The sequence below is a fragment of the Kogia breviceps genome, chromosome 4, assembly GCF_026419965.1.
Source record: "Kogia breviceps isolate mKogBre1 chromosome 4, mKogBre1 haplotype 1, whole genome shotgun sequence".
Taxonomy (NCBI): domain Eukaryota; kingdom Metazoa; phylum Chordata; class Mammalia; order Artiodactyla; family Physeteridae; genus Kogia; species Kogia breviceps.
The window spans coordinates 107,314,691-107,337,034 of NC_081313.1; the positions used below are offsets into that span (position 1 = coordinate 107,314,691).

Consider the following 22,344-nt stretch of genomic DNA (forward strand, 5'->3'; position numbering starts at 1 on the left):
GGAAGTCCAAGAAAAAACTTTTAAAGCATTATTGTATATATTTTTATACATGCTACAGTTACACTTATTCACATAAATCCACTTCTCTCACTGGCACTGATTTGGAGAATTGGTGTTAAAAATAAAAAACAATGAGAACTCATGAATTTGTTTTATATTTTTGCAAATCTCTTTATATCTGGCCCGTAGAAGACAGCAGGTATTTTATATCTGCTTCTGCATGTAAGGTGTTGGTATTCGTTATTTTGCTTTAAGTGTATGAGGAAAATCTGACCTCATAAAGATGTATAGTTGGAAAATGGATGAGTATTTTCAGATTATTGTGAATATTCTTATTGAAAGTATACTAAAACTCAGTGGTATTGTCTTAGTGGTTAGTGGATTGTAGCATTTTTCAATCTGAATGCATATCAGTAATCATTTATACTCTGTTACATTAATATCTGTTGGTGTATCTTGTACTTTAAGTGGATGTTTTAACTATGGATAGCATTTTAGAGAATCACTGATTGGTCAGTTGGAAAATATGGGTTCACTGTATTAGGCAGATCTTCTATATGTTGACACATCTCACTATATAATATATATATGTATATATATAAATCATATATGTATATATTTAAACCATATTCATCAGTATCACCATCTGTCTCATCAGAAAAATTTCTGAAGTTTTGGAAAGCTTCCAAGTGTACAGTAGCAGATAAAAGTTTCCCAATATTCTAATTTTAGTTGAAAGCTTGAATTTTATTATTGGCAAAAAAAAAAAAAAAATACCTACCATCAGTTGGTTTCCTTTGAGTGACAGATTCACTTTGTTCATTTTTGGTTGTCAGCCACATTTGCAAATCTGAATAACCTTTGTTTGTCTGTCAGATATTCTTTCAGGTAAAAATGGTGTTCAACAAAAAGCACAAGGAGTTCAGCTCAGAACTCAAACAATCTCACAGTACTTTTCTTAGAGACAACATGTTATTTTAGTCTGTGGCAGAAATGCTTTATCCATGCTTCCTTTCTGTTACATAAAATATTAAAAAATACATATACTCAGGAGTTCAGATTTAATAAAATTAATACATATTACTGCTTCATCTAGGACATATAAAAGTGAAATTGCCATTTTCCCCCTGGGAGTGAATGTCAGTGAAAAGTAAAATGACTGACAGTGAAGGCAGTTTTACCTCCCATTGTTTTGCACCATCAGTGCAAATGTTGACAGTTTTGACTCTGTGGGTCTCTTGAGAAGATCTTAGGAGACCCACTGAAGAGGTGTTACGGAAGCCCAGGATTCTGCAGAACACTCTGTGAAATTCCTCTGTAACCTGGCAGTGATTGATAATCAGTGGTGATAGTCGTTGTTCACGTGGGTGTGGGTTTCCTGAAACCTTTTAAGGACTTTATAGTATAGAAAATTGGTAGATTCTTAGAGCTGGCAAAGGTACATGTTGGATCAGTGTGAGTTTCCAGCTATGACTATTTTTTAATACATGTTGATAGGTGAAGCTGTGCATTCTTTACCCCCAGATTTCCAATTCAGGGATGCTTTAACTCTCCCTACGTTCTATTGCTTCATTATTTTTAATAAGCCTTCTGTCTTTCATCAGGTTGGGATGATGGTTTATTCTTCTGTGCACTTCTGAATAATTCTGATTTTCTGTACATGCAAATTGTCAAACAGGCATACAGGCCACCTATGAAGCAGCTGCCAAATAAGAAATATGTTCAGAGACTAAAACATACTTAAATAACCCTTTTATGTTAACACTGTACACGTGAGAATCTCCAGACACTTCCCTTTCCAAACACCAGTATGTTCTCCAAACCACATTTTAGCAGAAGTAACCATTTTTATTGGATAGGGAGAAGAGATCAAGCCAATTTCTCTCAAGTAGCTTAATTTTCTTTAAACAGCAGTCGTGGCATTTTCTCTTGCATTGTGGTACCTAAAGAACAGAGAATTTCAGAGACTGAAAATACTTAAAGAAATTACTGAGATCATCTCTCTACTTTCATACCCTTTTGGTTAGAACTATATTTTTTCTACAAAAAAATCATATTAGTTTAATGTTCAATATTTTGAAACTTGTAATTATTTGGGCTAGGCAAATAATGAAGTTAACCTTTATTACACAAATCTTTCTAAATGAATTGGTACTGTAATTAAGTCTTCAAGGGAGTTCACATACATTTATTAGGGATGATATTGGGGGTTCTTGCCCATTCAGTCTAGTGGGACATATAATTTAGAGATTATCAAATATCTTAAAGAATGCATCAGCATTAAATGTAAATAATTTTATATAAATGAGTGCAAGGTTTGGGTACCCACAAGTCATCATATTTGTGTGAGATAGGTTTTCATGCAGTGATGCTCAGTTTTTAATATAGATGTTCTCAGAAATGCAAATGGAATATATTCAGTGTGGTAGACGAATACTAAAGATGACACTCCTAAGATTCCTGTACCCTGGTTATTCAGTCAATCACTAATCTAGGTACTGCTCTGCTGGAAGGGGTTTTGCAGATGTAATTACAGTCCCTCAGTTAAACTTGAGATATGCAGATCTAACCTTAACAGTCTCCCTTCAAAAAACAGAGGCAAGGAACTGAGTTGTGCCAGCAACCTCAATGCGTTTGGAAGCCAGTACTTCCCCAGAGCCTTTAGGTAAGAGTCCAGCCTGGATGACATCTTGATTTTGGCCTTGTGAGACCCTCAGCAGAGTTAAGCCGTCCCAGACTTCTGACCTAGAACTGTGCAGTAATAAATGAGGGTTACTTTCAGTCGCTGCATTACTTAAGTAATTTGTTATGCAGCAATAGGAAACTAATGCATTCAGACTAAAGGATGCATATTATTATACATCAATTGGGGACTTATAAACTGAAAGAAAATGAGGCCATCTTAGATGAAAGTACAGTTTATGGCCCTCTTGGAAAGCAGAATAAGAAAAAAGAAAATGTTAAAGGATAGAAGTTAAAGGAGAGATTCAAAGAGATTTTCACTTATCATACCCAATGGGATAGAAAAGTGATAGGATTTCAAGAGGATTTTGTAAGGATTTACTACATTCCTATAATCTTTGCAAGTTCTCCACATGTAATATTTCTTTTCCCTTGTCTCATTAGTGATGAACAAAAGCACACTAATATGATATGGATCTGAACACTTGCCCTGTGGAGCAGGAAAAAAGGGGTGGGGAAAACTGGCATCAAAGGAGGTAAATTGGGTGGTACCAGCTTGGAATATAAGAAAATGCACCAATCTTCGGGCCTCCAGCGAAGAAAATAAGAAAACCCAAGGCAGTCAGACTGGGCCGGGGCGTGACTCTAGCTTTGCAATATAAAGGCCTGTAATTTCATCTATTGGTAATAATTCACACTAAGCCACTTTGAAAAGTTAAAGGGGGCATCATTAGTAGTTATGCTTGGACAAAAGCATAAAACGGATGCCCCAGGCAAAATAGCTGTATCGTCACTCTATTATTAATGAACATGTTTGAGACATAGTTTTACATATTAGTCAGAATTACAAATTATACATTAAAAAGTACATATTTCAGAAATCTTAAGCTATAACTATTATTTTGGTAACTTAGACATTTAATTATTTAATCCCCCAGTAATAATAATTAAACCTACTAGAAATCAACATATGAGAATTTGCTGCATATATTGGAAGCTGGTTTCACACCATATTTCTCAACCTTGCTTTTCTTCAATCCAGATAGCCACAAAGCATTGGTTATTGGTACATTATAATGGTCTGAGTCTCAGATATATCAGATATAAAAAGGATGATAATCCTCATCATGTTTTAAATGCTGATATCTGAATGATCTAGAAACATACTTAGAAGATTATATGATCTGTACTTCTTTATTTGTCCTTCTTACTCAATTTTTATTGGTTCATTTCAGATGATCTTCCTTCCACTTCTCTGTCTCCCTCTATTTTTTTCATTTATTCAATTTTCTCTAATATTTTGGAGCACCTACTCTGTGCCCCAAAGTGTATTAGGTTCTAGATGCTAAGGATAGAATGGTGACTAAATGAAACTGTTTTCACATTCCTTTAAATCTTTTCCTTCTTGCCATTCTTTTGCTATTCTTGCCTAGGTAACTTTAAAAAAAATCCCATTTGTCTTTCTTTTATTCTGAGCCAGCTTTCTCTCCAGTTAGATTATCATGACTTTCAAGCATAAACGTATTGGTAAATGTCTCTTAAGTTTTGAGAAGTCTAATTACTTTAAAAAAAATCTCCATATCATCTATCATCAAATTTTAATAATCTTTTTATGATCAGAAGTTCCTGTCTTGATCGCAGTAAAAATTTTTCTGTATCATTTATTTTCTTCAATAAGAGTATTGAAGAAAATCGATACCTTATACATCATTTTTTTCTTTTTGTTTACTTATTAGTATGTAATAATATTAAGGTAACCTGTGTTATTTTAATGCAAATGGTTAGTAGGTCACTTCTGTTACGGTATATAGAGTATTATCAATTATTACATGGCAAAAATGCAGAAACTGTATAAACTCATACAGAAGAAAGTGCTTTTCCAGATATTACAATGGTTTACGTCTTTAATACTTAAATAATCTAGTGATGCAGCAAAGTTGTCACTTTGCATTTGCCATAGTCTCCCCAGTTCTGGTGTTTAAGTGGTTGGAATGGTAATGACCCTAGAAAATATTGCGATTATTGAGATGCTTCATTTGCATTGTAAAAATAATAAAATTCCATTGGTAATTATCTTTAAATTACAAGATGCTGGTTTTTACTGTGCTTTTTTTGTTTTTTGCAGAGGAGAAACTGTTTAAGGTACTATCTAGTACTTTAAGGTACTATCTAGTTTAAGGTACACTGGAGTAAACACACTCCACCCTTCTCTTTCATTTAATGCAGCTATTAAACATGGGAGAATGGAACAGCTATTTGAGGATTTTAAAAAGTAAATAGTAGCATGCAGATTGGGAAGAAGACAAGAATTTGAAGTACCACCAAACCAGCAGTGAGTTTATTATTTTTCTCTCTCTCTCCTGGACTCAGCATAGCCCAAACTTGAAAATGGTTATTAGGGCATGTATAGAGAAGCTCTAGGGAATACCTCTAGTTTAAGTCAAGGAAGAGAAAGGTCCCTTAATGCTTAGAGAAAGCAGGGGAAATCCCCGTTTTAAGAAGTTTCTACATTCTCTCCTGGCCTGTCTGCCAAGCAATCCTGTGATAGTGGCAGTGGGGACAACAGTGGCAGCAGTAGGAGTCATAAAAATCTGAGGTGAACCTTCCTTTCTGATCTGCAGAGCTTTTATTCCAAAAGGGCAAGGTAAACCCCATTGCTTTTTGTCTCTGTCCTCCTAGTACTCAGACCTAGAAGCAGATACAGTCATAAAAACTACACGGCTTAGTGAGATAACTAGAACCCAAACTTTCTGGAAGCAGGACTGAAATGAGAACCACAGGGACATGGAAGGTACCACTGAGATAATGGAGAGGGAGGAGCTAGGGAAAGTAACCCCATAAAATTGTTTATCAACTCCTTTGCTCAACTCCAAGTTGTGTATGTGTGAATATGACCCTAAAATTTCTTTGAGAAATGAGCTACGAAGCCATTGAGCTACCTACCCCGGTCCCAGACTGGTCCCTTGCTGACAAACACATAGGATCGATTTTAATATCAATTTGAAAATTGACAGTGAAAATTTGACAATGAAACTGAAAGCTCATAGAAGCTTTTTTTTTTTTTTTTTTTTTTTTTTTTTTTGCGGTACGCGGGCCTATCACTGCAGTGGCCTCTCCCGTTGTGGAGCACAGGCTCCGGACGCGCAGGCTCAGCGGCCATGGCTCACGGGCCCAGCCGCTCCGCGGCATGGGGGATCTTCCCGGACCGGGGCACGAACCCGTGACCCCTGCATCGGCAGGGGACTCTCAACCACTGCGCCACCAGGGAAGCCCCTCATAGAAGCTTTGAAAGTTTGGAGTGTGCATCCTGAACCCAACTAGGTTGATTTTATGCTTAAAAAAAAAGTCAGCATTCTTTGTAGGATTTAAATAAGACTGAGAGTGTTCTAATATATTCTTCAAAATGTCTAGGATACAATCCAAAATTACACCCTCTGTAGAGACATAAGAACATCTCAATTTGCATGGGAAAATACACTCAACAGATTCCCAGTCTGAAATGGCAAAGATTTTGGAATTATCTGACAAAGACCAAAATATCAGTTATAAAGATATTCCAACTACTAAATGCAGGCATTCCTGAAATGAATGGAAGGATAGAAAGTTTCAGCAAATAAATAGAATATATAAAGAAAACCCAAATGTAAATATTAGAATTAAGGAAAGAATAACCAAAATAAAAATGTCTCTGGATATACTGACTAGAATAGAAACGACAGAGGAAAAAGTCAGTGAACTTAACGATAGATCAGAAGAAAGTAGTTAATATGAACACCACAGAGAAAAGAAGATTGGGAAAAATATGAACAGAGTCTCAGGGATCTGCGGGAAAAATCAAAGCAGTTGTCATGGGTTACAGAAGTCAACAAAAGGAGAAAAGAAATATGACTGAAGACTTCTCAAATTTGGCAAAAGATTTAAATCATCAGATTCAAGAAGGCAAGTAAACTCCAAACAAGAAATACTTGAAGCCAGAGATATCATAAAGACGAGAGCTAAAGACAAAGAAAAAATGACATGGAAAAACAACCTGTTATTTTTAGGGGAACATTGATTCTAACAACAGCAGATTTCTCATGGCAAACCATAAAAGCCAGAAGGATAGCACACCTTTTTGAAATACTGAAAGAAAGGATTGTCAGTGAAGATGGAGGTGAAATAAGGGCATTCTCAGATGAAGAAAAACTAATTTATAACCAAAAGAGCTTCTTTAAAGACTGGTAATTTTTGCAGATTTTAGTGTGTTCAAATGTATTGTTTTAGAATTTCCAAATAGAATGCTATTTCTTTGTTGCTCTTCCTCCCTTTATCGCTGTTCAGACTCTACCCATTCATCAGAACCCTGATTAATTTACACTTTTGACTTCCTGGATCTTCTCTCACTCTACCATGCATGAACCTGGTGGACTTCAGTATACTTTTCTTATAACTTGCATTCCATTCACTCCCTCTCCTTCTAATCTCTTTGTGGTCAAAGATCTTCCTCAATACTTGTCTGTGTCCTCAGCATCTAGTATAATGATTGAGCATCCCAGGTGCTCAGTCTATGTACTTCTGAATAGAAATGAATTCTTGATAGGAAAATCATACCTTTCCTTGGTTTATAATAAAAGCAAGGCTGAGCATATCTTGTTTTGGCTCTTGGCTACTAGTGTGTATCTTATTAGACACTGGCCAGAACATAAATCAGACACAATATTTCTATTTTGGCAAGACATGTTGTAGGGATAAGACTGGGATACATAATTCTTAAGGAATTATTATGAAAAATGGTTATTCTTTTTTTTTTTTTTTTTTTTTTTTTTGTGGTACGCGGGCCTCTCACTGTTGTGGCCTCTCCCGTTGCGGAGCACAGGCTCCGGACGCACAGGCTCAGTGGCCATGGCTCACGGGCCCAGCCGCTCCGCGGCATGTGGGATCTTCCCGGATCAGGGCACGAACCCGTGTCCCCTGCATCGGCAGTTGGATTCTCAACCACTGCGCCACCAGGGAAGCCCAGTTATTCTTAATATATTTTTCTTCTCAAGATCCTTTACTGCTAAAGCTTTAATTTAATTAGAATATTGTTTATATTAGGAAATATTTTAATGGTGCTATTAAACACTGTATGAATGTTAAAATATGCTGAGTATAACTTTGGGAAACAAAAACCATCTTAATTTAGAAAACTCCCCAAGGTCCTCCTTGTAGTTTTTAAGAGTTGTTCTCACTATAAGCATCTGGAAGTACAGCTTGTGCTCACTATACACTTATACAGCATTGTCAGTGAACCCTTAATACTTACTTGTTAAGCATCTATTCTGTGCCGTAGATTTTTTTATTATGTCACCTCCTTTAACCTTTCAAGAGTTCTCTATCATAAGGGATTGTTACCTCATTTTACAAATAAGAAAGCTAAGTTTAATGGTTAACATGATTCAGATAGGCCATCATATGCTTAAAATATGTTATCTAAATTAATTAGCATTCCTAAGAAAAATGACTGATTTCTCAATTTTACTGTTGGGAAAACGGAGGCTTAGGAAACAGAACTAACTTTCCCATGATCACAAAGCTAAAATTCGAGGCTTGGACTCAAACCCTAGAGTATTTGACATAGAGCCTCAATTCTTAAGATTTTATCCTTTGCATTTTGCCTTTTTAATGTATACTTAATACAGAAAACAGGTCATGAAAAATTTATTATTGAATTTCAATCAAGATTTTAGAAAACAAAATCGTTTTTGAGAAAAATTTTCACCATCTTATTTACTGTCAACTGCCTCAGTGTATAGACCTAAAACAAAGTGATACTAAAAATGGCATCTAGAGGGCTTCCCTGGTGGCGCAGTGGTTGAGAGTCCGCCTGTCGATGCAGGGGACACAGGTTCGTGCCCCGGTCTGGGAAGATCCCACATGCCACGGGGCTGCTGGGCCCTTGAGCCATGGCTACTGGGCCTGCGTGTCCGGAGCCTGTGCTCCGCAGCAGGAGAGGCCACAGCAGTGAGAGGCCCGCGTAACGCAAAAAAAAAAAGAAAAAAAAAATGGCATCTAGAATTGGAACCACTTGTCCCTAAGTACACCTATGTTTTATTTGATGGATTATGTCAAAGCACTATATTAAACTTAATATTCTAAATATTGGTAGCTGAGATTTAAGAATATCAGGTATTTGTAATTGTGTTGTAATTATAATTATATTCTTTAGATTTTTCCAGTTTATAGAATTATTTATTTCCTTCACTTGAATGAAAAACACTGATCATACTGAGTGGAAAGCAAGTTATGAACAGTAACAAAATGATTAAAATTTGGCAAGTTGAAAAAAATGTGTCAAACTTTCGAAGTTTGAGTTGGTTTGTAGTCATACATAAAGGCATGCTGTCAATGATTTTACTAGTATACTAAAAACAATTTATACAACTTTTTAGTAGCATGATATTTTTAGTTTTAATTGTCCCTGATTAATGCCTTCAGGATATGATTACGTTATAACATTATAAAAATGCGTTAGCCAAAATTCATGATTTATATGCAATCAGAACACTTAAAATTTTTCCAGCTGTATCCTTAAACTTACTTCACAAAAATCTTTAACTGTGTTTCATCTTACCTATTTTTTGAAGTTATGACAGTTTTTTAATCTCCAAGGCAGATGAAATCATTAAACCTCATTTTTTTTTTTTTGCTCATGAGCAAAGTTATATATAAAGCCTAAGAACTCTGATTTATCGTTTTTAAAATTAACATAGCAATGAGAAGACCAGTTTTCAGCCTTGTTTGTGGTCGACTGCACAGTAAAGTTCTCATTACTGATTTACAAGGGCTAGATGTGTAATCTACCACATATGGCTTTTTGAATGCGCCACTAGATTTATATTTTCAGAGTTTCACTGAAATCTAAATTAAGAATTTCGGATGGTATATATTATTAATGATATATTAATGATATATCAAAACCACAATAATGTACTTTGGAGTCTGGCTTCATTTAAACTCTCTGAGGATTTAAGAGTTTAACTTCTAAAGCCATCCAATAACACGCCCTTAAATTTTCTGAAGAGAGATGAAAAGTGGATGTGAAGTAGAATAAATCTAGAATACAATAGCAGGAGCACAAAACTAGCCTGCAGGCATAAATTTTCTCAATTGTTCTGCCTTCCATACAAAAGTAGTCCTTCTCATTACCCCAATGTGGGGATAAAGTGGGTCAGCTTAGTGGTGTGGTTTATTATAAACCTTAAGGAAGGGTAAAAACAACAAAAGCACCAACAAAATCTATTTTGGATGTGTCCTTAACCATGAAGTCCTCTTTATCTCTCAGAAGGGCAGAAGTTAGGAATTGGCCACCCTACATACCACTCTCCCTCTGGACTCCCTTTCTTTCACTATTTTTCCTAAACATTTACCTGAACTATCTTTCATCTTCTTCCTGCACCGTATTAATTTTTCATATAAAAGCTTGCCAAAGATTTCAAGTGGTGTATATATACTATCTGGTGCACTTAGTGCACTGCTCTTAGATACCTCCATTGCACCTTTGGGTAATAAAATGAGTGATTATTTACTGTTTTATTTTCCTTCAGAAACCCATTAAAAATATAATACAATTTTTTTAACATGTATATTCCCATCTGTAGTTAATTTGGTCTCAATACACATAACAAGGTCAAAAGTTATACTAAATTAAGCAAAGAAAATGTTGCATCTAGCTTCTTACAATGTATTAAATCTTTCACATGAAGTTCCTACTTCATTTGATTCTAAGACAGTGAAAATGTAAACTTGTCAATTAATATTTTTTCCATTTAAATTACTGTGTTCATCTACCTTGTTTTTGTTTGTGTTGTTTTCACATAATCCCCCAACCTCTCATTTGATTCTCTCCAAGTAGCCTGGGTGTTGGGCTATAGATCAGAAACCACCATTCTTTCTCTGCCCTCTGAGACCTTAGGTCTTTGCATCTTTGCAGTGAATTCCTTAGTCTACATGGCAGCAGAGCACACTGCTGGACTTTGCTCCCAGGAATGTAGCTGGTGGGTTCAACAAAAGAATATTCATCTCGGGGCTCTGTAGCCTTTCTATCCAGCTCTCTTCACCCACTCTTTATCTTCCCACCCACCCCAGCCCTACCCTTCCATCTCATACTGCTGCTGAAGATATTGCTGAACTTCCACTATGTCATCTATAGGTCCCCTACGTTAAACCATCCACCCCTCTGGCCTCCTTGGCAGCAAGAGTCAAAGTAGGCTCAGGAATGATAGCTCAGTCCTTATCTCCACCTAGTCACACAGTATTTTCCTTTATTCTCTATTTGAGTCACCCTATATTGGCCTGTTGTTTCCCAATCCAAATCCACCAAAGTTCCAAAAGAATACCACTAATCCTTATTCCTTCCCACCTGCCATCAGAGCAAAGCCTTTAGATGACTAGGAAGACATCACCTATATGGAAATACAAAAGAGAAATGCATGTTGGTAAACCTCAAAATTTATTATCACTGTACTATACAAAACATGGTCTACACATTGGGAGTGAACAAGTACTTGATTTCTCAGTACTTTCGTGCCCTTGTGGTGCTTACATTCTAAAGGAGAGATGGTCAATAGCCATAGTAAATAATTAGATTAATTGATAATTTAAAAAAATAGGGGCTTCCCTGGTGGCACAGTGGTTGAGAGTCCGCTTGCAGATGCAGGGGACACGGGTTCGTGCCCTGGTCTGGGAAGATCCCACATGCCACGGAGCAGCTGGGCCCATGAGCCATGGCCGCTGAGCCTGCGCGTCCGGAGCCTGCGCTCCACAATGGGAGAGGCCACAGCAGTGAGAGGCCCGTGTACTGCAAAAAAAAGAAAAATGAAATGAAAATGAAACAAAAAAATAGTAGATCTAAGTAAGAGATAATCTGGGAATGCCAGCGTGGGGATAATGATCTTTATAATTATAATTTGGTGATCAAGCAATGCCTTACTGAAAAAAGTGATATTGTTACGGAACCAAGCTTGGGTCCATTCACCTGTGTGCAGTAAAGCCAATCTACTGACGCCAGGTTGTGGTGAAGAAAGTGCAGCGGTAATTGTATTTAGCTGCCAGACAAGATGTTCAGAGCAGCTAATGCTCAAAAAACTCAAACTCTCTGATGGGTTGCAGGGAAGCATTTTTAAAGGCAAGGTGAGGGAGAGGAGTTGCGGGGAATGTGATCAGCTTGTGTAAAATTCTCTGATTGGTTGATGGTGAGGTAATAGAGTGGTGTCACAGGGGTTAACATTATGAATCCTCAGGCTCCAGCTGGACTGGGGGCTACGTGCTCATGGTTATCATGTAGTTAACTTCTTCCATTTGGTGGGGGCTTTAGTATCTGTAAAACAACTCAGGAATGTGTATCAGATACTGTCATCTATATACTTCAGGGAGGAACTAAAAGTTCTGTGACTGCTGTATGGCTGACTTACTGTTTAAATTGTTACAGCTCTCTGATCCAACTGCTACTTTGTTTATTACATGTTCACATCCTTTCAATCATTAATTCTTTTATTTTTTTTTGGTATAAGTTAATCCCAAACTCCTAATTTATCCATTATTACTTCTTAAACCAGGCTTTTGTAACTCAGGGGAGGTCTGGGCGACTATAGGTTTTCTACAGACAAGAGGCAGGTAAAGGACATGGGGGGAGGGGTCTCTCCCAGAAAGGCTCCGTAGGGTCCTCCTTGGTTACAATATTTTAAAAAATTTGAGGAAGTTCTGAAGAGAGATCTAGGTAGAGAATGTTCCAGACAAATGAAAAGCCAGTGAAGAGGTCTTGAGGTGGAAACATGCTTGACTCATTTGATGACCTCCCTCCAGTGCAAAAAAAGCCAGTGTAGCTGGAGTGCAATCAATAAAGGAGATTACTATAGGAAATTTTAGATTTTGTGTTTCTTCTTGTGACAACTTTGATAAATTGTAAAATTTATTAGCATACTATTTTATATATTACCTTGATGTCTTTAGGAATTGTAGAGACATTTCCTTATTCACTTTTGGTGCTGGTGGTTTGTACTTGTCTCTCTTTTATTCTTAATCAGTTTATTAGGTATGTATCAATTTTTGCCAATTTTCTCCTACATTTGTTTTATTGTTCATTGATTTTCCTCTTTATTATTTCCTTTTATTTTTTTAAGCTTTAATGCCCTCTTCTTTTCCCATCTTCTGGGAAGAATTTTAACCATTGATTTTTAGTCTCTTTTTTCTGATATACACTGAATTTTCCTAAGCGCTGTCATTTCAGCTCACACATTTTTGAGTTTAAAGTATTTTAAACTCAGTTTGAAGTATTTTCTAATTTCCATTATAATGGAAATTGTATTGTCTATTTCCATTATAATTTCTTTCTCTTGTGGACTACTTAGAAGTGTATCATTTCATGTCTAGACAGTTTGGGATTTTCCAGTTATCTTTTTAGTCCTTTATTTCTATTATTTACATTGTAGCCAGTGAACATACTTTGGAATATTTCCACTTTTGAAATTCATTGAGCTTTTTTCCCCCAATACTCAGTAAATGGTCAATTCTTATAAAAGTACCATATACACTTAAAAAGAATGTGATTTTTTTTGTCAGGTGCAATGTTCTATTAGGTCAGTTAAGACAGACTTGCTAATTTATTGTTCTTATCTGTTATGTCCTTAGTGAATTTTTTTATTTTTATTGTTTTTTATTTTTTATTGTTCTATCAGCGATTAAGAGACATGTTAAAGTCTCCCAGTTTAATTATGGATTTTTCCATTTCTCCTCTTAATTCTGTTCATTTTTGCTTTCTGTATTTTGAGCCTACAGATAAAAGTTGTGAAATCTCCTTATTGTAGTAACCCTTTTATCATAAAAAAAAATCCCCTTGGTGGGAATGTAAACTGATACAGCCACTATGGAGAACAGTATGGAGGTTCCTTAAAAAAACTACAAAGAGAACTACCATACGACTCCGCAATCCCACTACTGGGCATATACCCTGAGAAAACCATAATTCAAAAAAAGTCATGTACCAAAATGTTCATTGCAGCTCTATTTACAATAGCCAGGACATGGAAGCAACCTAAGTGTCCATCAACAGATGAATGGATAAAGAAGATGTGGCACATATATACAATGGAATATTACTCAGCCATAAAAAGAAATGAAACTGAGTTATTTGTAATGAGGTGGATAGACCTGGAGTCTGTCATACAGAGTGAAGTAAGTCAGAAGAAGAAAAACAAATACCATATGCTAACACATATATATGGAATCTAAGAAAAAAAAATGTCATGAAGAGATTAGTGGTAGGACGGGAATAAAATACAGACCTACTAGAGCATGGACCTGAGGATATGGGGAGGGGGAAGGGTAAGCTGTGACGAAGTGAGAGAGTGGCATGGACATATATACACTACCAAATGTAAAATAGATAGCAAGTGGGAAGGAGCCGCATAGCACAGGGAGATCAGCTCTGTGCTTTGTAACCACCTAGAGGGGTGGGAGGGAGGGAGACGCAAGAGGGAAGAGATATGGGAACATATGTATATGTATAACTGATTCACTTTGTTGTAAAGCAGAAACTAACACACCATCGTAAAACAGTTATACTCCAAGAAAGATGTTAAAAAAAAATCCCTTTATCTCTCCTGATGCTTGTGGCTTAAGCAATTTTCTATAATTTTGTACATTTGTAGTATTTATATTATTACCTCTTATCTGTTTTGGTTAATGTTTACATATTATATCATTTTCTATTCTTTTACTTTTAACTTAACTGTGTCCTTATATTTAAAGTGTATGTATCTCTTGTAAGCAGAGTAGAGTTGGGGTTTATTTTTATTATGCAGTTCTATAATCTTAGTTTGAATTTAGCATAGTTAGTCTTTTTTATTTAATGAAATTTCTGGTATAAAATGTGAGCTTTTATTTGTTTCATTTTTAATTTTATTTCTTGTTTCTTTTACCCTCTGTTCTTTCTTTTTTATACAGGTAAATCTAATATTTGTATGCCATTTTCTACATTTACAACTGTTGATTATATATTATTTTACTATTCTTTTGAAATTACCCTATATGTTACGACATGTATCCTTTTACTACTCTCCTAATATTGCTAGAACTTTTGAACACTTGAACTCCATTTATCCCCCCACTATATGTTGTTGCATGTATTTTAGTTCTCTGTATTTTAAAATGGGAAGACATTAAAATTAGTGTTTTTTGTATTTGATATTTATTTACATTTGCTCATATAGTTACTCTTTCTGGTATTCTTTATTTCCTCTGTATTTCCATGTTTGATTCTGGGATTTTTCCTTCTGTTTGAAGACAATTCTTTAACATTTCTTTACACCAATAATTTTTTCTGATTAATTTTTTAATGTATTGAAGTAACATTGGTTTATAACATTATATGTTTCATGTGTGCATTATATTTTGACTTCTGTGTATGCTGTAGCATGCTCACAATCAAAAGTTTAGTTTTCATCTGCTACCATGCATTTGAACCCTTTTACCTATTTTGCCCTTCCCCCTGCCCCTTCCCCTTTGGTAACCACTACTCTGTTCTCTGTATCTTTGTGTTTTTATTTGGTTTTGTTTGTTCATTTATTTTGTTTTTGTTCATTTATATTACACGAGTGAGATCATATGGTGTTTGTCTTTCTTCATCTACATATTTCACTTAGCATAGTTCCTTCAAGGTCCAACCACATTGTTGAAAATAGCAAGATTTCATCCTTTTTTAATGGCTGAGAAGTATTATACTGTATGTACGTACTACATCTTCTTTATTCATTCATCCATTGATGGGCACTTAGTTTATTTCCGTATCTTGATTCTTTTTTTTTTTTTTTTTTTTTTTTTTGGTCTTACGTGGGCCTCTCACTGTTGTGGCCTCTCCCGTTGCGGAGCACAGGCTCCGGACGCACAGGTTCACTGGCCATGGCTCACAGGCCCAGCCGCTCTGCGGCATGTGGGATCTTCCCAGACCGGGGCACGAACCCGTGTCCCCTGCATCGGCAGGCGGACTCTCAACCGCTGCGCCACCAGGGAAGCCCCCGTATCTTGATTCTTGTAAATAATTTGTAGCCGCTATGGAAAACAGTATGGACAGTGGTTAAAAAATTAAGACTAGATATAGCTATTCCTTTTCTGGATATTTATCTGAAGAATGAAAACACTAATTCAAAAAGATATAAGCACTCCTATCTTTATCACAGCATTATCTACACCAATATTTTAATATAAGCTATCATTAAGAAGGGGTTTCTTTCTCTAATTTACAAAAAGATGTATTTGGTTTGTGGTGGCCCAGTGAATGTGGATTTCAAGCTCCCTATCTTTACATTAAAAATACCTTTACTTCATCATCATATATTCTCTAGTTTTTATGCAGAGGTGACTTCTCTCTCACAGTGAACCTTTTCTTTACTTGGTTTGTAATTTTTATTTGTGAGCTCATCTTAAGTCAGCTTTCCTGTGGGAATTTTATGTTTACTGAGATGATATCATAGTGATATTTCATTTATTTTTACTTAACTGACAAGGAAATCCCTAATCCTTGTATGATCCCCAAATTGTAGGATCAATTTGTACATTACAATTCATGGTTTAGTATTCTTGTGGCTTCACACCTATGCATGATGGTGGCTTGGAGTTTTGATTTGTTTATTGAGTCTTTTCTAGCATACCCAGAATTTATTTTGAGCCAGAGTTCCTTGCTGCTTTCCTGCATATGGATTTTTAAAGTTATTTTCAAGTATGTTTGAAAGTCATTAACAGCAGCTATTCCAGGCTTTCTGATTTGTGTATGGATCTCGGTGCCTTACTCACTAATGCCTGTCACTGCAGATATTTTGAAACCACGCCCATTATTTAATAAAACTTGTATCTTATATGATACCCAGGCTCTGACAGCATTAACTCATGATCTTATCACTCCAGACTTGAATTTTTTTAAGCTTTATTCCTGTATCTGAGAATTGTTTTTACTTCAACCTTAGCTATACATTCAAAAATTTGTATATTACATATTATTTGACATCTCTATGTGTTTTTCAGAAAAGGAGTCTCATTCTATGTGACATGAGAACATAAAAGCAATATTTTAATGTCTAAACAATATTCTGCCTTATTTGACCACAGAGTTTCACTGTACTTTTCATTAAACTAATACCATTTTTGTTGTCATTAGAAGTCACTTTTTTTCTTAGTATTCATAGAAACTGTACTGTTAAGAATGTTATAGGTTACTTAAACATTTAAAAGGATCTGGAAGTCTATTTTTAATTACCATTATAACTATACTGATATTAAATGTATAACTTATATAATTGTACATTTATAGTCCTAGATCATCATCTTCTCTTTTAATGGAACACAGGCAGATAATTAGCAAACTAGTAAGGCAAGTTATTGTTTTAAAATATGTTCAAGGCCCAATTTGAATGTAATCGTGTAAGTGGGTTTTACATTATCTGGGCATCATTATTAAAATATTTTAAATTGTTTTTCAAATTCATGGATGAAATACATTTGATTCTTCTAAATTATATTTTTTATTTAAGGCCCTGCATTGAATCACATTTTATATTAGTCTTTCTATGCATTTCCTTTAAAGTACCCCTTACTGAGAATGTGCCAAATACAGTGTTGATGCAGAGATGTACTACAGGGACTGCACATTTAAGGAACATAAGCGTCCCTCTGTCAGTAACATCAGCTCATAAGCATTATTTTACGCTTTTCCCTGATCAGTCCTTTGTTCAGGAATTCTACCCCGCAACTTCCACTTCCTTTCCCTGGCTCACCTCTGCCCACTCAATGATATTGCCAAGCTATTTCCCTCTCTAAAAGCCTTTCCTGCTTTGATTTCCCCTATTCAGTGTCTTTTGTAAGTTATTCTCCCATAATATCCTATGTACATCTCTATGTCTCAGAACATTTTTTAAATGTGTGTTTGTGTGGCTCAGGCTCCTGAAAGCAGTGCTCAGCATGTATTCATTTTTGTACCTTGGGGACCTGTCACACATTACATTACATTAGGCCTCAAGAAATAGTAGGACTCATAGGTAAAAACTTACCTCATAGGATGCAATCATAAGATACATAACTTACCTAGGATTATGCAGTATTTTATGACAGGAAAGCCAGGATTTTGAACTGAGGTGGTCTAGCTAGTGTTTAAAGGCAGCAGTTTGGGAGCTGGATGACTTCCTTTTGGTAGGATACACCCATTTGATCACATTAAAAACTCTGATGTCCTGATTAGGCTGTTATTGTAACATGTATCCTGTAGGGTTTTAGAGGTTTCTGATCATCTTGATGAGGTGTATCATATCTGGTCCAGGATAGTGTGTTTTGTTTTCAGATGTGAGATTCTCTTGACTCCTGGTGCATGATTTAATTCATTTTTAGATGACAAATTAAAAGTTGTTTTGGTTTCCTTTGTGTTTTCAGAATTTCTACATTAAAAGAGGGCTTTAAAAAAGTCTGTATTATAGCTATTTAACAGCTGTGTTAAATCCCTTCCCCTCCTAACCTCTACCCCTTATTATAATAGGAAACATGTGGGTTCTTGAAAGGACCTGAAAAGCATGGGCTTTTAAACAGAATAATACAAGTCATTTAAATTAGTCATGGTTACAATTCTCCATAACTTTTAAGTCAAAGAAAATCTCCTCGGTGTGCCAAATGTAACAACAATGAAATTCAAACTTATCAGAAACTTAGTTGAAGATTTTGACTTTACATTTCACTAAAAGAAGAATAGCAGTAGAGGTTAGTTTTTGGTTGTTAAATTACACCCTGATCTAGAAGACATTGTATTAATTACTATCAAATTTCATAAACATGATTATCATATTTATGTTTTTAATTTTCTTACTATAAAACTATTATAAACACTTACATGAATTTGGAAAATGGGAAAAAAGGAAGAAAAGTTACCCACAATCTCTTCACATAATACAGTTGCTGTTAACAAAATAGCGTATTTATATGGTCTTTTTGTTTTCCTATGAAAATGTGGTGATTTGGATTTTTTAACACTTAGTTGTGATCATTCCTCTATGTCAATATGTACTCATTTTAAAATTTTATTTTATATAAATTTATATTTTACAGTATAAAATATGTCTTGTATATTATAAATTATCATTTTTACCATCATATGTTTTTATGTGACCACACAGTAGTCATTGATTTCCCATAACCTGGTGAAGAATTTAGGGCCCCCAGAGAGGTCACTGTTCATTCTTTCTCTTCCCCTGTACCACAGGGCTGGTGCTGGGAAGATACTGAAGTTGTACACCTTCTGCATTCCTCTTGCTTCCCACTGTTGCTTCTAAATCAAAATCTCTCTTGCCCTCATATAAAAACTCAGCATTTGAAGCTGAAGCTTGAGCTTTACCATCATGTCCCTCACTGTCACTGTGACTGATCCATCTCCTTGATTCTTGCTCACATTTCCTATGGATGTTGGCCACCTTTCCCACCTAAGTTATTTGTGATCATCTGCAATTTCATGTTCATGGTATCAGTCCCCCCAACACTACTTAATTATTCTTTGACCTCAACCTCTACCTCTGCCCTTCTTTACTCTCATGGCAATACCTAATCATGTCATGGAATTTCAGCTCTGAAATCTAAAAATCCCTAAATCTATCTCTTATCACAGTCTCCAATACTGTTTTTGGAAAATGTCTGTTCTTTTACCTCATTGAGGACTCCATTCTCCTGACCACTGTATTCATTTCTCCCAGGTATCAGGCTCTGACCTTATTTTACTTATCAAGCATAGAGCCTTTACAAGGTCTATCCCTTCTCTCACTCTGAGTTTTACTGCCACCTTTTACACCCTAGGATTCTTCCTTTATACCCGATCTACAAAATCTCAGCTCTTTCCTATTTCTCTCAGTTGCTATTTCCAATAGCCATCCACCTTTGACCCATGCATCCGATAACATTGTCTCCTTTTTCACTTAGACACACAAGAATATTAGAAATTAAGTTCCTTAACTTAACAAGCTATATCTTTCAAAGTGCTTACAGCAGTCATCTCCATTGTGAAACTAAACATTCCTATTAAAGTCAGCAGGGAAAACACGGAGCTCAATACCACATATTTCAACAGTATGTTGAAAATCCTAGCCAATGTAGTAACATTACAGAAAAATATGGAAAAAATATGTAAGTATACAACAAAAAGAATAATATAGAAAATATAAGAATTTGAAACAAGTGACAATACTATTTTTATTTGGGAACAGTATATTTGAATGGGTATGGGAGAAGAAATGTAAAAGTTATTGAAGTGACTAAATTTGATATGTACTGGTTCATGTAGCAAAGGGATATATGACATGATGACAACCCACATTGGCTGAATTTTAATCTGCATATGGTGATGGAATTATTTTAGTTGTGGTGAAAAACGTGGTGAAATATATGGGCATTCTAAAGGAAATTTTGTACCAAACAGTGGTCATCAGTATGCTAATTATAGTTGAGCTTGATTTAGAATTTTTGCAGAACGTTTAATCTCAAATTATATATTTTAAAAAAATCTTAAAATGCTCAAGAGAATTTTAATATCCTTTTAAGAGGAGATACTTTTCTTTCACCCTCCATCTCTCCCTTCCTTCTTTCTTCTTCCTTCTTCCGTTCAATTATGACACAAGTTCAGTTACTCCTAAATCTTAGTTTTCCGTTTTTTGTTGTTTTAATAAGTACCTGATTTAGTACTCCTAAAATTCACACTATGTTTGAGAATTTTTAAAAGTTTTTATTTCACTTATCGTTTAATGGAAATAGATAAGAACATGTTTTTCTCCTCTTTCTCTTCTTCTCCCTTCTGTTTATTACTACCTTCATCTTTCCTTCCCACTTTATCTTGATTTAACCCTGGAATAATTTCAGTTGCCTTAATAAGCCAAATGAAGTAGGGCTTATCATCTCTCTATTCATCCATTCATCCATCCATCCACCCATCCATTAATAAAGAAGTTATTCATCTATTTGTGAATTTGAAATGTCTATATGATCTATTTTAATTTCTAAATACTTAGAGAAAGTAACATATGTATATTTAATCTCTTGGCTGTTTCTTCCTATAGTTATATTATATGTTTTAAATAACCTGTTTATGCTACATTTTGCTTAACAAATATATCTTCATTTGTCTGATAGGCCAGTGGATACCAGGCCTTGACATTCAACATGAAGGTTTGAAAGAGTAGTTAAGGATAAACTTTGAACTAATCTCCATTTTCAACCCTCCAGCAATGCCTCTCCTCAAACCTAGTGTGCCTCAGTCTTGAGCCTCTCTGGGGTTCTACCAGGGTCATAAAATCCTTCTCTCCTGTCATGTGGGCTGTGGTTCCACTAAATCAGTCCGTGTTCCTTCATGAATCTTCTCTTTCCAAAACCCGGGCAAGGTGGTTTATTGTTTTATTTAAACTTAATTATTCCTTACCATTATTCTTTAAGTTTCTGGAGAAAAAAAGTCACAAGCTTTCAGCTAACCACCTTTAATTAGGGGCAACTCTGCTCTAAATTGTAATCTGAAGCAAAATAAAATTAGCTGGTAAATGGATTTATCTTTGGTAGTCATGTGATCTTTTGCATATCATTTTACCTGTCCTGGCTTTAATTTTTCATAAAATGAGCTTACATGTATTTTATAAGGATATGAGAATTAGAGAACATACAACTAATTCAAAAAATAACAATTTTTTTTAATAACAAATAACTTTTGGTACTTGAAGATATGTTAAAACATACTCTTGGAAGATTATAGTTCCTTGTATTAAATGATATTTATTCAGGAGTATGTCTGAATTAGTAAAATAGTACATAAATCTTTGACTAAAGAATATTAGTGATTTCAGATATTATCCTCTTTACTAATAATTTAAACCAAAAGATCAAATGTCTTGCTGAAATTTTTGTCTTAAATAATATTTCAGTATAATGTACTCCAAGGTCAGATCATCTTTTTAGCTAAGAAATTTTCAAAGGAAACATTTTCAGTTTTCCAATACCATAGATAGTTTTTATGTTACATTAGTTAAAATGGTATTTCATAAAATAAAATTTCAAAATTTTATTAACTAAAAATATAAATGTGAGTTCAAGAATCTTATAAATGTAGTTTATTTTAGGGTATTTCTTTGAAACTAGGTTTCAAGAATTGAAAAATATTTAAATAATCATTGCTTTTTCATTTACATTTTCTAAGTTGTAACTTTATCTTACATGACAATGAAAAGTGGTATTTATAAAATGTATGTTTATGGTATGCCTTTTGAGAACTGTATAATTGATAAAATAATTTCATCTAAAATATAAAATTGAAAAGAATATTAACAGTTTATTGAGTGACATATACATATGCATTTTCTCCTGAAATTGTTTTTAGGGTTTGGATATCACAATTTAATATTGACATATTTGAGGGGGAAAACTATCATTTTTCTTTTCTTATATTAATACCAAGCATAAATATTTGCATTTTAATTCTGACATTTGATAATTAATGTTTGTGTTTTCTAGGTATAGCTTACTTGAGTGGAATGTGTAGTGAAAAGAGAAAATGTATTATTGCTGAAGACAATGGCCTGAACCTTGCATTTACAATTGCTCATGAAATGGGCCACAAGTAAGTAAAAATCCTGGCTATGCTAATAT

General features: G+C 34.9%; 1 protein-coding gene across 1 annotated transcript in view; it reads left to right on the forward strand.

The window, feature by feature from the left end:
- ADAMTS19 (ADAM metallopeptidase with thrombospondin type 1 motif 19) overlaps positions 1-22,344 on the forward strand; it is a 274,741-nt gene that overhangs the window by 96,313 nt on the left and 156,084 nt on the right. The window contains exon 8 of the mRNA XM_059061851.2: positions 22,210-22,315. Coding sequence (XP_058917834.1) covers positions 22,210-22,315 — 106 coding nt within the window. The remainder of the gene's footprint in view (positions 1-22,209; positions 22,316-22,344) is intronic.